This window comes from Pan paniscus, chromosome 1 (assembly GCF_029289425.2).
Source record: "Pan paniscus chromosome 1, NHGRI_mPanPan1-v2.0_pri, whole genome shotgun sequence".
Classification (NCBI taxonomy): Eukaryota; Metazoa; Chordata; class Mammalia; order Primates; family Hominidae; genus Pan; species Pan paniscus.
In genome coordinates, this window is record NC_073249.2 from 68738468 (window position 1) to 68754044 (window position 15577).

General features: G+C 43.3%; 1 protein-coding gene across 1 annotated transcript in view; it reads left to right on the forward strand.

Annotated features, from left to right (window-relative positions):
* Positions 1-9869: 9869 nt before the first annotated feature.
* STX6 (syntaxin 6) overlaps positions 9870-15577 on the forward strand; it is a 49977-nt gene continuing 44269 nt past the window's right edge. Inside the window, exon 1 of the mRNA XM_003824725.5 lies at positions 9870-10173. Within this exon, the coding sequence (XP_003824773.1) occupies positions 10139-10173 (35 nt within the window). The 5' untranslated portion in view covers positions 9870-10138. The remainder of the gene's footprint in view (positions 10174-15577) is intronic.

Here is a 15577-nt window from a genome sequence, read left to right on the forward strand (position 1 = left end):
TTGAGACAGAGAGCTATCCTGGATTATCTGGTGGACCCAGTGTAATCAGAGGGGCCTTATTAGAGGGAGGCAAAAGGGTCAGAGTCAAGGAGATGTGACAATGGAAGCAAAGGTCAGAGTGATGCCATTGCTGAAAGAAGGACATGAGCCAAGGAACGTAGATGGCCTCTAGAACTAGAAAAGAGAAGGAACAGATTGTCCTTAGAGCCTCCAGAAGGAACACAACACTTTGATTTCAGCTGATAGGACACATTTTTGGACTTCTGTCCTCCAGAACTTTGAAAGAATAAATTTGCATTGTTCGAGCTACTAAGTTGGTGGTAATCTGTTATAGCAGCAACTGGAATCTAATAGGTCTACCTTTACCCAGAATAAAATAAGAAGCCAAATAATGAAATTAACATTTGGCAATCTCTCAGTGGCCCCTGGCACCTTCTCTTCTCAGATCTTTGTATTTCTCTCTTCCTTTCCTTTCTGTTTCTTTACATTGTTTTTCCTTTTGTTATTCATTTAACAAATACAGTCACCTGGATTTCTCTTTTGGAAAACTCCCCCAATATTCCCAAATGTCTCTCAGCACTGGAATTCCATGGCCATGTATTTGTTCCTTTGAATTTTTGTTAATACCTTGTTCCAAAATGCATTCCATACCATAACCTGCTGTACTGACATTAAAAAGTAGGTATGAGGCCAGGCGCGGTGGCTCACGCCTGTAATCCCAGCATTTTGGGAGGCCGAGGCGGGCAGATCACGAGGTCAGGAGATCGAGACCATCCTGGAACATGGTGAAACTCTGTCTCTACTAGAAATACAAAAAATTAGCCAGGCGTGGTGGTGAGCACCTGTAGTCCCAGCTACTTGGGAGGCTGAGGCAGGAGAATGGTGTGAACCCAGGAGGTAGAGGTTGCAGTGAGCTGAGATTGTGCCACTGCACTCCAGCCTGGGCGACAGAGCAAGGCTCCATCTCAAAAAAAAAAAAAAAATGTAGGTATGTCAACGATGTCTTTCTTTTTTTTGAGACAGAGTCTTACTCTGTCGCCTAGGCTGAAGTGCAGTGGTGCCATCTCAGCTCACTGCAACCTCTGCCTCCCAGGTTCAAGCAATTCTCCTGACTCAGCCTCCTGAGTAGCTGGGATTACACACCCAGCTAATTTTTGTCTTTTTAGTAGAGATGGGGTTTTCCCATGTTGGCCAGGCTGGTCTTGAACTCCTGACCTCAGGATCCACCCGCCTTGGCCTCCCAAAGTGCTGGGATTACAGGCGTGAGCCACCACACCTGACCGATGTCTTTCATTTTTAAGTCATTGTATTCTAATTGCAAATTAGTAAATTTAATCCAGAGTACAGGGCAAATACATATAAAAAACCCAGAGAGCGATAAGATAAAAATCACCCATCAGAAAAAATTGCTGTTGGCCGGGCATGGTGGCTCACACCTGGAATCCCAACACTTTGGGAGGCTGACGTGGGCAAATTGCTTGAGGCCAGGAGTTCGAGACCAGCCTGGGCAACATGGTGAAACCCCTATCTGTACTAAAAATACAAAAAATTAGCCAGGTGTGGTGCATGTGCCTGTAGTCTCAGCTACTTAGGTGGCTGAGGTGGGAGGATTGCTTGAGCCTGGGAGGTCAAGGCTGCAGTGAGCTGAGACGCCACTATACTACAACCATGGCAACAGAAAGAAAGAAGGAAAGAAAGAAAGGAAGGAAGGAAGGAAGTAGAGAGAGAAGGAGGGAGGAAGAAAGGAAAAAATTTGCTGTTAACATATTTTAGTGTATTTCTTTTCAGTGGTTTTGCTGACTACATATGTCTGCATATAAGCATACCTTTATTTGTTCATTTTACCAAAAAAGGGTTTTACGTCCTAATAGTATTTTGTAAATTCTTTTCAAATTGATATTTTCCAATATTAATATGCAGTTTTTAATAGCATAGCTTTAATAGTCCTTAAAATTTTTAATAGATTCAATTATGCCAAGATCTTCAAGGACAGGTAAGACTGCCCCACTAAGCTGGGAGGCACTGAGGTAGGGAGAATCCGTCGCATTCTTTTTGTGGAAAAACAAGCCTCACCTCTGAGCAATAGTCTAAACTTAAATCTCAGGCCGCACTTTTCAGAGTGGGTTGTGCTTATCCTGTTCATTATAAATCCCTTTATGTGTTTGGCTTTTTAATACCTGATTTATTATATGTATTTTAAGGCCCCTCTGAGGAATCTGACTCATTTGCAGTTAGTGCAATTCATCCTTAAAAACCAAATGATGAATTATCAAGTTAGCAAAAGGGTCTTGTTTGTTAAATAATGTTGTTTTCAACATAATATATTTTATTACATTTAATCAGTAGTTTCCCCTCGGCTATTTCTTTTTTAATTCAGTAGAAGTGTGTGTGTGTGTGTGTGTGTGTGTGTGTGTGTGTCTGTGTCTGTGTCTGTGTCGAGTTTGATTGGAGCCATTTTCTGTGGGTAGGTAAAATCCATTTGCCAATTTTTGGCCAAGGCTAGTCCTTGTACAAATGGGAGTAGAATACTGTAGCAAAGAACATGGGTTCAGGAGTCAAACTTATTTTCAAATGAGGCTCTGACATTTCCTACCTATGTGACCTTTGACCAAATTATTAACTTCTCTGAGTCTGGGATTTCTCATAGAAAATGGAGGTAATAACCAATTCTGCCTTACAGTATTATTGTGAGGATTCAATGAAATCAGCAGTGGTGGAACCAAGAAGTCACTTGTCACTTGTTGGGGCATTAGAGTACTTTTACTACACACGCATAATTGCCATCAGCTGTCTTAAGCAATCCCAAATAAACCAATAATTTAAGAAAAGAGGCCGGGCGCAGTGGCTCACGCCTGTAATCCCAGCACTTTGGGAGGCCAAGGCGGGCAGATCATGAGGTCAGGAGATCGAGACCATCCTGGCTAACATGGTGAAACCCCGTCTCTACTAAAAATACAAAAAATTAGCCGGGCGTGGTGGTGGTCGCCTGTAGTCCCAGCTACTCGGGAGGCTGAGGCAGGAGAATGGTGTGAACCCGGGAGGCGGAGCTTGCAGTGAGCAGAGATTGCGCCACTGCACTCCAGCATAGGTGACAGAGTGAGACTCCATCTCAAAAAAAAAAAAAAAAAGAAAAGACAGGGGTCTCCCATGCCACATCAAGTCCCCTAGCCCTGCTGTCCAACCAAATTACATTCTAAAACCTGCCCCATATGGGGATTCTGGAGCTTCTAAAGATAATGCATGTGTATCACTGTATTTGTCTGTTTTCACACTGCTGACAAATACATACCCAAGACTGGGCAATTTACAAAAGAAAGAGGTTTATTGGACTTACAGTTCCACATGGCTGGGGAGGCCTCACAATCATGGCTGAAGGCAAGGAAGAGTAAGTCACATCTTACGTGGATGGCAGCAGGCAGACAGGAGCTTGTGTAGGGAAACTCCACCTTATAATACTGCCAGATTTCATGAGACTTATTCACTATCACGAGAACAGCACGGGAAAGACCTACGTCCATTATTCAGTTACCTCCCACCAGGTCCCTCCCACCACAACACATGAGAATTCAAGATGAGATTTGGTTGGGGACACAGCCCAACCATATCAGTCACTTAGCACAATGCCTGGTACATAGTATGTAAATATTAGCAATCACTAGTACTATTATTGCAATGAGCCAGTTTACCAACACAGATTGATTTTTCTTTCCTTATACATAGTCACATTCATAAAGGATGGTAAAGAACATACCTCCCCTTCCTACAGTGGTTCAAATCCACCGTCTTGTCAAGAAATTCACTGAATTCCAATAACATATTTCAGCTTTTTAGTACTCACCAACTTCCATTCATTCAGACCCTCCTAACTTGCCTTATTCTAAACAGGATTTAAAACTGTTATTTATTTATTTATTTATTTATTTATTTATTTTTTTGAGACAGGGTCTCACTGTCGCCTAGGCTGGAGTGCAGTGGCGTGAATATGGCTCACTATAACTTCTGCCTCCTGGCTCAAGTGATCCTCCCACCTCACCCTCACGAGTAGCTGGGACCATAGGCATGAGCCACTACACTTAGCTAATTTTTGTATTTTTTTTTGTAGAGATGGGGTTTTGCCATGTTGCTCAGGCTGAAAACTGCTAACTTCTGATGTACTTTTTCATATGTGGTCACTTGGCTTTTCACTTCTCTTTTATTACTTTTTCTCTTCTTTTTAAAAAACTTTTTGGATTTCTGACTATCCAAGTAAATATTTCATTGTAGTAGTTGACAAACTTTAAATACATTTCTTTTTTTCTACGTGTAAAAATTTTCTATGTACCAAAACATTTTAATGTATAAGAAAGAACAGAGCTGAAATTGTATCATATGTATAATTTTGTGTCTTGCTATTTTTACTCAAGCCATTCCTATGTCATTACATACTTTTAAACAACATTTCTAATGACCACCAAATGGATGTTCCACAAATTCTCCATCATTCCTTAGTGCTGAATATGTAAATTGACTGGAATTCCTCCTTGTTTATTTTAAATCAGTGTGTAGAGGGTGACAGTGGTGGAGGTGTTGGTAACAAACAAGAAGAGGAAATAAATCATGGCCAGTGTGTTTTGGATATGTGTATGGATATTTTCTGTGGTTGGAGGTAGGAAACATAGACAGTCATAGCCAGATCAATGGAACTTAAGTGGAATGTTCTGGAACATGTACATGTATATCAGGGTTTCTAAAAGGTTGGATAATGATGAAGAGTATGATATCCTATATCTATGTTAACACTTTTCTCCCTTTCTTTACCTTGTTTCAAGAAGGATTTAGGGTGAACTCAACAAAAACAAAACAACTCAATCAAAAATGGGCAAAGGACTTGAATAGACATTTCTCCCCACCCCCCAAAAAAGATATACAAATGGCCAATAAGCACACGAATAGGTGCTTAACATCACTAATTATTAAAGAAATGTGAATCAAAACCATAATGAGATACCACCTCACACCTATTAGTACAACTACTATAAGGGAAAAGAAAACCCAGAAAATAACAAGTGTTGATGAAGATATGAAGAAATTGGAATGCGTGTGTCTTTTAGCAGGAATGTAAAATGGAAAACAATATGACTGTTCTTCAAAAAAATTTAAAATAGAATTACCATATCCAGCAGTTCCACTTCTGGGTATATACCCAAAATAATGGAAAGCAGGGTCTCAAAGAGATATTTGTACACCAGCGTTCATAGCAGCATTATTCATTATAGCCAAAAGATGAAAGAAAGCCAAGTGTCGTCCACTGATGGATGAATGGACAAACACAATGTGGTATATATACAATGGAATATTAGGCTTACAAAGGAAGGAAATTCTGCAATATGTAGAATGAATGAATGAACCTTGAAGATATCATGCTAACTGAAAGAAGCAAATCATAAAAAGACAGATCCTGTATGATTCCACTTATGTGAGGTACCCAGAGTAATCAAATTCATAGAGACACACAGTAGAATGGTGGTTGCCAGAGATTGTTGGGGGAGAATGGGGAGTTGTTTAATGGGTATAGAGTTTCAGTTCTGCAAGATGAAAAGAGTTCTGGACATTGGTTGCACAACAAGGCAAATATATTTAACACTACTGAATTGTACACTTAAATATGGTTAAGATGGTAAATTTTATGTTATGTGTATTTTACCACAATTAAATTTTTTTTTTTTTTGAGATGGAGTCTCGCTCTGTCGCCAGGCTGGAGGGCAGTGGCGTGATCTTGGCTCACTGCAACCCCTGCCTCCTGGGTTCAAGTGATTCTCCTGCCTCGGCCTCCCAAGTAGCTGGGACTACAGGCACCCACCACCAAGCCCAGCTAATTTTTGTATTTTTAGTAGAGACGGGGTTTCACCATGTTGGCCAGGATGGTCTCAATCTCTTGATCTTGTGATCTGCCCGCCTTGGCCTCCCAAAGTTCTGGGATTACAGGTGTGAACCACCATGTCCGGCCTCATAAATTTAAAAAATAAAAAATTTAAAAAATAAAAAATTATTCCCATATATGATCCAGTTGTTCCTTACAACAGGCTAGTGAAGGAGCAGGCTGAATGTCATTATTTCAGAGTAGGGGAGATCCCCTTGTAGGGGTGTCATGGCATTCCTGCAGCTTCTAGGGGCAGGGGGTGGCTACCCACTGCAATCCCTCTCAGGTCTATCCTGGCATCCCCAGTGATATGGTTGGCTCCTTTCTGATCCTCAGCTCATTTGGCTGCCTGTGCCTTATTCTCTGTGTTGCCATCTCCTTATTTCTGCAGAAGATGCATTGCAGGACCCAGTGTGCTCCCTTCCTCATTCACTCTCCTAACTTTGGAGACTCACTCAGGAACCAGAGATTCTCCTGGCTGCCCACTCAGAACTCTACGGAAAGCTCAGAGTTGGCATGTCAACCTCCCCCAGAAAAATGAACAGAAGTTAAGTCCAATTAAGAGTTTCGGTTTGAGGAATTCTGAGAAATGATACTCTCATGTAACACACACTCCGTCAAGATACAGAGCATTTCTAGTACCCAAGAAAGTTTCCCTTCCCAGTCAAACTCTCTCCCCCAAGACAACCACTGTTTTGATTTTTTATTCCCTGAGAAATTTAAATTGTTCTTTTGGGTTGGGGGTGGGGTAGGGGTGGGGGTGTGGGAAGAGATGGGTTTTTGCTGAGTATTCTTCCCAACCTATTGTTTATGCCAGGACGTGGGTCCTATTAAATGGAAAAAAAAAAAGAAAAGAAAAGAAAAGAAAGAAAGAAATAACCTCCTTTGTTTCTCCTTGCATTTTAGCCATAGCTTCCCTTTCCTTGTGGGCAGTGGAGGCCAAGGTCTAGTTTGAGAGAGGGTAAAGGAGGGTGACACATTAAAGAAAGGAACACCTACACACACACACACACATTTTATATCTTGACACTCCACTATCTCCATTGTTGGTGCTTTTTCTAATCCCCTAATTATGGGAACCCAAGCCCCTGTCCTCTATCTTCTATTACTACTTATAAAACGCTGACCTGTCACATGTGGTCCGATTAAGAAATTCATGGAACAGATAATAAGAGGCCGTGTCAGGCACTTAGGTGATAATAACATTAACGTAGTATCCTGTCCCTCCAGGAGTTTACTGTTTGGTGGGGACAACTGACATGCTAACAGCTAATTTACATTCACCCTAAATCAAATCCTCCTCTTGTGTTCTCTTTCTTGATGGTTGGAACCAACACTACCCATTTACAACCCCAGAAGCCTTCCTCCCTCTTCTTTCATCAATTCCCCCATACCCTGAACCAATCAGTCACCGAGTCTACTAACTTTGCCTCTAAAGTATGTCTCAAATGCATCACTCTTCTCCACCTTAGTTGTCACAAGCCCAGCTCAGGATACCCTCATCCCTCCTCTGGACCATAACCTCCTAGCCACTGAAGCATCTGTCTCAAATGCCAATCTGACCCTGTCAATTCCCTCAGTCCCCATGGGGAACTGTCCATAGGAAGCATCCACTATTCTGAACATTACAAACAAGGGCCCTGATAATCTGACCCTGTCCACCTCCAGGCTTAGCTCCTGCTGCCCCCATCCTTTTCCTTCTACTCCAGCAACATGGCCCCCTTCTCCTGGCTGCTTCTAGTCACTGCTTAGGAACCCCCTGCCCCAGCCCCGAAAACACACAAATATACTGGTATCTTGTCGCTGTGTTTCTATGGCAACCTGTGCCCTTCTCTCACTGTGCGTCTCTCCCACCAGTCTGTCTCTCCCACCAGTCTGACAGTTCCTTGAAGGCAAGAACCAAGCCTTGTTCATGCCTGTGTCTCAGTGCTTAGCACACAGTAGGAGCACAACATGTGTCAGGCACTGTTTTAAGCACTTTTCACACATCACCTCATGACACTCTATAAGGAAGCTGTTATTACGGTGTCTATTTCACAGTTGAGGATAGTGAGAGATGAAGCGGCTTGCCTGAGATGCAACAGTCAGGAAGCAGCAGAACTCAAGCAATCAGGCTCCAAGGATGGTCTTCAACACCATGCTCACCTGCCCCTCAATTTACATGTGCTTGTTGAATGAATGAACGATGACACGTTTTTACCTCCCCAGCTAAGTAAATTAAACAGTTATCTCCCAATAAACATTAGCAATCACTAGTATTGGACACTGCTTCCTTTCCCCACATCTGCCTTCCATCATTCGCTCCTCCAGGGATTTTGGCTTTCACCCCTCTCTTCTCTCCCCTCCTGAAACCCATTCAGCCCCTCATCATGTCTAGGTGTTTAGTCTTGTTTTCCTTTTGAAACATCTGTCAGATTCACTCCTTCTCTGTTCTCAATCGCTGTCATCCTGGTCTGGACCTAATCCCTTCAGGCCACATGACTTTAGCAGCATCCTTACTGGTTTTCCTGACTTCAGTAACTTAGTCCTTTGGGATCTTGAGGTTTACACACATTTTTATTTAACCATCACAACAACCCATGAACTAGCTATTATTATTTATGTTTTATAGATGAGGAACTGAATGATAGAGCCAAGGTTTAAACGGGGTTTGTGTTGCTCCAAGGACTGTGCCAGCTCCAGACTGGTGACCTTGGGCAAGTCACTTAACCTCCGAGTCTCAGATTTCTCATTTATAAAATGGGCATGATAGCAGTAATTATCACATTGTAAGAGCAACTGAGATAACACTTAACACCCTGCCTGACACACACACAGTAAGTGCTCAATGATTTTCAGCAATCAAAGTCCACAATCCCCATCCACAAATTTCATAGCATATCTAGCATATGAGTTGGTTAATGGTTCTGGGCAAAATGTTTTCTCGAATAGTTCTTGAACCACAGTGAGAGGAAGTTGTCATACCTGGCCCCTTCTTTATTCCTCGAAGGTGCGCTCTCCTGGGAAGCACCATATGCTGTATGAAAAATTACTTTACATGGTTATTTGCAGAATGTACAGCAACAGAAAGTACACCCCATCTGGTGGAAAGTGCACAGAATCTGCAGTTCTGCCCTGTCCAGGCTGTGTGACTACAGGAAGTCTTCAAGCCTCTCTGAACTTATTTTCTCATCTACAAAATGAGAAAAATGGATGGTGTGGTGGCTCACGCCCATAATCCCACCACTTTGGGAGGCAGAGGCAGGAAGATCATGTGAGCTCAGGTGTTCAAGGCCAGCCTAGGCAATATACTGAGAGCCCTATCTCTATAAAAAATTTAAAAATTAGCCGGGCATGGTGGCGCTCACCTGTAGTCCCAGCTACTCGGGAGGCTGATGCCGGAGGATCGCTTGAGCCCAGGAGGTCAAGGGTGCAGTGAGCTGTGATTGTGCCATTACACTCCAGCCAGGGTGACAGAGAGAGACCCTGCCCCCCAAAAAGGGGGAGGGGGGAATAATACTTTCCCCCAAAGGATACTGAGATGATGCATACACAACCTTTAGCACACTGTCCAACACAAAGCAAGACCTACTTAAAGGATCTGTGTAACATTATAATCAGATACTATGCTTCATTTTAAGTCGAGGACCAGATAGATTTATAAATTACATACTGTCAAAATTAAGTATTAAAAGTAGAGGAAAGGTAAGAGGATTCTGCAAATCAGGTACAACTACAGCTTATCCTGAAAAGCCGACTGCCTACCTCTGAGGGAACAAGCCACTCCTCACCCTCAAGCTTGAGGAGAGGGCTGTAGAAGCCCGCCCACCTCCACCGCCCCGAGGGCTCCGCCTCCAGGGCCGAGGGACGCAGGCCTAAGCCCCGCCCACTGGGGGGCGGGGGAAGAGATGCCCTGGTCACGTGAGCGGGGTGCGGAAGTCGTGTTTCAGGCGGCGTTCGTGATTGGCCGCGGCCGAGGGTCCCGGGGGTGGGGTCAGGCCCTCCGACGCTTCGGGAGGAGCCGGGACTGGAGGCTGCCGAGGGGGCCGGCGCCCGAGTCCGGGATTCGGCCAGTGGTGCTGAGCGAGTGCTGGACCAGCGGCCGTCCTGTGCACCTGGCCTGCGCGCGTGCCCGCTGCTCGGCTTCCCCCAGACTAAGGCGCGGGCAGCTGCGGGAACAGGCGGGGTGGGCGGAGGGAGACCGGGAGGCACGGGCGCCCTGTGCGCGGAGGAGGTGAAGGCGGCCGGGGCCGGGACGCCATGTCCATGGAGGACCCCTTCTTTGTGGTGAAAGGGTGAGTGTCGGCCGAGGGCTCCACCGGAGGAAGAGGTGGCGGTGCTGCCTGCCCGCACCTCCTAGGTCTCCTCGCAGTAGGGGGAGGGGAGGCAAGTTGGAGCTGGGGAGGGGGGACAGTGGAGACGGCTTAGTCTTGAGGGCCATGACCAAGCGTCAAGAGACGTTCCCTCCATCCCTACCTGGACCGTGAAGCCACTGTCCCCAGCCAAGCCCCTGGTGGTGGGGGGCCCTTTTTGGCCTGTGCGCTGCGGTACAATTTATTTGGGGCCCGAGGGGCTCAGCAGCTCTGCAGGTGGGGAAGGAGACAGGCGGGTCCTGGCTCACACTGGCCATCTAGTCGAGCATGGGATCTTGCTTCGAAGGAGCGAAAACAGCATCTGGGCAGGAAAAGGGAAATGGCCCTCCTGAGCTTTGTAGTTCGCGTTGACGGGGGTGAGCTCCATTGTCCATTGAGTTTGGAGCGCTCGTCCGCAGACTGGCGAGACCACAACAAGCCCAGAGGCGTCTGAGCACGTTTGCTGGGAGGGAGGCGGGGGCGGGGGCCGTTCTGGGAGGCTGGGGAGCAGGGCACCGGAAGACAATTCAATGGGGGAGTTTTTACTGAGTAATGTGAGGAGAGGAAAGCAGTCGTTCATACTCAGTGATGATTTGGAAGGAAAACAAAATGAAACAAGCCAAACCAAACTTTCCTCAGCTTTCTATTAGCAACCGGAATTTTCTCACAGTGCTAAAGGAAATGAGTGTTGCTTGTTAACTCCTTGATTTCATCCAGGTTGTTTGACAGGTTTCTCCCATTTCTTCTGCCTTTCAGAATAGAAAGGACTGCCTTCTGTTCCCTTATAAGCTATCCTAGCTCATCTTTGATTGCTCGATTGTTTCTTTGGAGATAGAGTCTTCAACTGCACTTTGTAATATCCACTTCGTAGTCATTAAACACATGCAAGAAGATCAATTCTGATGTAACTTTTAGTTTCTTATTAGAAACTTGTCAGTTTTCTGTTTTAAATGTCAAACATGAAAAATCTGAAAACTGCAAAGTTCCCAGGTCAGTACTGATCACCACAGAATGTCCCTTGCTTTTTACTAGTTGCTGCTAGCTTCCTATTTCTGTAGTGGTGCAAGCTGGCCGTTGTATAGTCAAGTGTTGTAGAAAATTTAAATGGTATTTTAGGTGAAATACTTTATCGATTATGCAGTAAAATACATTTATACTACTTAATATTTCCCTGGAAAGGTTTTTTTCTTCACCTTACTCTAATTTAGATGGGAAAATGCTGAGTTGTAAATTTACTGGTAATATGTGTATCCCTACCTAGAAAATGTGATATTTATTAGAAGGATTGATTTAGGGGTTAATTTTTAAAATAGATGTTTTTTCCTTGATTGAAAGTTATTAATGCTTAGGTTGGCAAAGGTTATCTCTGGCGGTAGAGATCAGAGATGATCAGAAATTTTTTGTTTGACTTTTTATGGAATTTGTCAAAAGCCTAAATTCTTCTGTCTTGGCATTTTTTTTCTTGATGGTATCCTATACAGTCTACTAATGCTTGCTCACTGATTAAATATCACTACTTTATCGGAACATTGGCTTGGAGTTTTTATTGATTTTTACATCATTTTAGCTCCTGTCTTTAAGGTTCTTGAAGGAAAAGAGATTCTCAGTACCTTCTGCTGTGGAAAGGTAAAGTCACCCATGAAGGTGTATCCAGATTTTTGGGGAGTCATGTACCTGTGTTTATTAAAAGTATCAAAAATGCATTACACAGCATGCAAAAATTAAAGGTGCCTAAATTATGGCCCTTAGCCTGGGAGCTTCTGGTCTAATCTGAGAAACAAATTACCCCAAAATTAAATAGAAATGACAGGTGGCAAATGAATGAGTGTTGAAGTGAATGCTACAGATAAGTGCCTCAGGAGTTCAGAGAAAGGTAACTCCTTGGGAATTGTTAGGATTAGGAGAGCTTTTGGAGGCAGTAGTGTATCTTGAATTAGGTTTTGAAGATGGGCAGAATTTAGATAATCAGGCCTGTCTCTCTTACCTGGATGCTTATCAGAGTCTTTTTAATTGTTCCTCCTGCTTCTGGTCTCATTTCCTCTTTCAGCTGTCCTGGGATCTATTGGATCATTGCTGTCCAATAGAAGTATAATGCCAGCCATGTACGTCATTTTACATTTTCTAGTAGCCGCAGTAAAATAAAAAGGAACAGGTGAAATTAATTCTAATGTAATCTCTAATACATTCAAAATATTCAACATGTGATTAAAGATTATTGATGAGATATTTTACTTTTGTACTAAGTCTTCTAAATCTGATACATATTTTACACTTACTGCACATTTAAATTTGGACATTAAATTTTCATCAGAAATAATTGATCTGTATTTAAAGTTCATTAAATACTCTTTTTTTTTTTTTTTTGAGACAGAGTCTTGTTCTGTTGCCCAGACTGGAGTGCAGTGGTGCAATCACGGCTCACTGCAACCTCTGCCTCCCAGGTTCAAGCGATTCTTGCACCTCAGCCTCCTGAGTAGCTGGGACTACAGGTGTGTACCACCTCACCTGGCTAATTTTTGTATTTTTAGGACTACGGGCGGGGCACCCGCCACCACGCCCGGCTAATTTTTTGTATTTTTTAGTAGAGACGGGGTTTCACCATGTTAGCCAGGATGGTCTCGATTTCCTGACCTTGTGATCCACCTGTCTCGGCCTCCCAAAGTGCTGGGATTACAGGCGTAAGCCACCGCGCCCGGCCTACATACTCTTTAATTGTTCCAAACATACATAAAAGGTTTCTGATAACTGAATTGCTATCAGTTACCAAGTTTACATTAATTAAAATTTAATTTCTGTCACACTAGCCACATTTCCAGTCAGTAGTTGTATGTGGCTTCCGTGTTGGACAGCACAGTGTAAGCTTTTCTAGAGTCCTAGGCAGGTGTACCCTACTTAATATTATTCAGTGGCTGCTGCTGGCCTGCAGAATAAAGTGCCAACACTTCCTGACCTCACTGATCTAGCCTCTGCTCTCCCTTAGCCTTAGTACTCCAGCGGTGCCAGACTCAATACAGTGACTGTGATTGCTGTACTGGATGCTCTTACTCTACATGCACCCACACTGCCTGATTCACCCACGCAGCTTTCTGGAGTCAGTGTAAGCATCTCCCTTGCCTCCAGGAAGTGCTTCCTTTGTCACCCCTAATTATTGGACCTCTTCCTCTGTCTCTCTTTCATTATTAGACTATGAGCTCTGAGGTTTGGGACTGTTTTTTTTTTTTTTTCCTCTGTATTTCCAGCCTACACCTTGAATATATAGTGTAAATGTTGAACACATACTCTTTGTTGATGGTGGTGATTGTGATGGAATGGTGCCTCATGGGTGAGAACACCACCAGCCAAAGGCCTAAGTTGGGCAATGTGTGTTAGAAATGATCTAGAAGAGCAGCCCAGGTGGAGTAGACAGTTTAGGGAAGTAGTAGTAACAGCTCACATTTAAAGGATGCATCTCCAGTGCCAGGCATACATGTAAAGTGCTAAGTAAGCACTTTATATGAATTTTCACTCTGTAAAAACACCCATATGATGAATACTAGCCACATTTTAGAGATGAGAAGCTGAGGAAGTGTTAGAGGGGTTAACTTACTTGCCCAGGGTCACACAGCTAATAAGTGGTGTACTCAGGCTTCAAATTAGAACAACCTGATTTCACACTACTGTCAATACTTCCCAGTGCAGGTAAAATAGGGTCAAGTTATGTTGGCCTAAGGAGAATCTCATCTTGAGGCCATTACAGATTTTTAAAGCAAGGAAATGACATGAAATTAGGATTTTAGGAATATTGATTTGGTGGTAGTGTTGGATGCATCAATGTGAGGAAAGATGAAAAAGGAGACCAGTTAGAAAGCTGTTGTAACTTACACATGCAGTGGTTAGTGCTTGGAAGTTTGAAGCTCCTTTTGGGAGGTTTTGACATTGTCAATGTCCTGTTCAGAACAGAATCCCACAACAGGGATTGCTCTTTTATCCTTATGAAGTAGGTATTATTATTGTCATCATTTCACAAAAAGGAAAATGAAACTTAGTAAAAAACTTCAACTTTATAAGCTTGTACGTAGAAGGGCCAGGATTTATATATTTATTATAAATATATATTATATATATAATATGGTCATTTTAAAAATTGGGATTATACGTTATATATGGTTTTATCACTTTTTCTTTTCTTTTTTTTTTTTTTGGGACAGAGTCTTACTCTGTCGCCCAGGCTGGAGTGCAATGGCGATGGCGTGATCTCAGCTCACTGCAACCTCTACCTCCTGGGTTCAAGCGATTCTCCTGCCACACCCTCCCAAGTAGCTGGGACTACCAATATGCGCCACTATGCCTGGCTAATTTTGTATTTTTAGTAGAGATGGCATTTCACCCTGTTAGCCAGGCTGGTCTTGAACTTTGACCTCAGGTGATCCACACACCTTGGCTTCCCAAAGTGTTGGGATTATAGGCATGAGCCACCGCGCCTGGCCTGTTTTATGACGTTTTCATCTGTATTTCTTTATATCCTTCAGACTTCTGGGTGGCAGCTTTTAATGACTGCATTGTATTTTGTCATATAAATGTTCATCCTGGAAGATACATTATATTTATGATCACACTACAATTACTGTGGTGACAAGCCTACTTGTCATAGGTCTGTATTGCTGCTTCTGATTTTCATAGCCTGTATTCCTGGAGCATAATTGCTAATTCAGAGGGCAGGCACAGCAAAGCGTTTGATGCATACTACCACATTGTCCTCCAGAATATTCCCCCCTGCCCCTCAAAGTGTTTGAGGGACCCAATTCCCTTGATTCCAGTACTGGGATTTTCATTTAAAAAAACTTTACTAATCTACCGGGTGAAAATATCATATTTAAATCTTGTAGTCTTCATCTTTGTATTCAGTAAGGATGTACTCAGTGTTTGTTGAGTGAACCCATTTTGATTGTTTAGTTCTGTAGTTTTTTTCCTCCCTTGTTGGCAAGTTTTTAGAATTAGCCTTCTTTTAGAATTTGCACCTTCTAATCAGACAAACCCTGAAGAAAACCATGTAACTGAGCATGTGGAGACAGAGTGTAAGTGAGCCACTCCTGTGGATAAAAGGCACGAATACCATGGCTCTTTGCTATTTTATTGCTGTGGAGGTTTTGTGTGTCTGATGAGGATAGTTTTTTGTTTGTTTGTTTGTTTGTTTGTTTTTGAGACGGAGTCTCACTCTGTTGCCCAGGCTGGAGTGCAGTGGCGCGATCTCGGCTCACTGCAAGCTCCGCCTCCCAGGTTCACGCCATTCTCCTGCCTCAGCCTCCTGAGTAGCTGGGACTACAGGTGCCCGCCACCACGCCCAGCTAATTTTTCTTTTTTCTTTGTA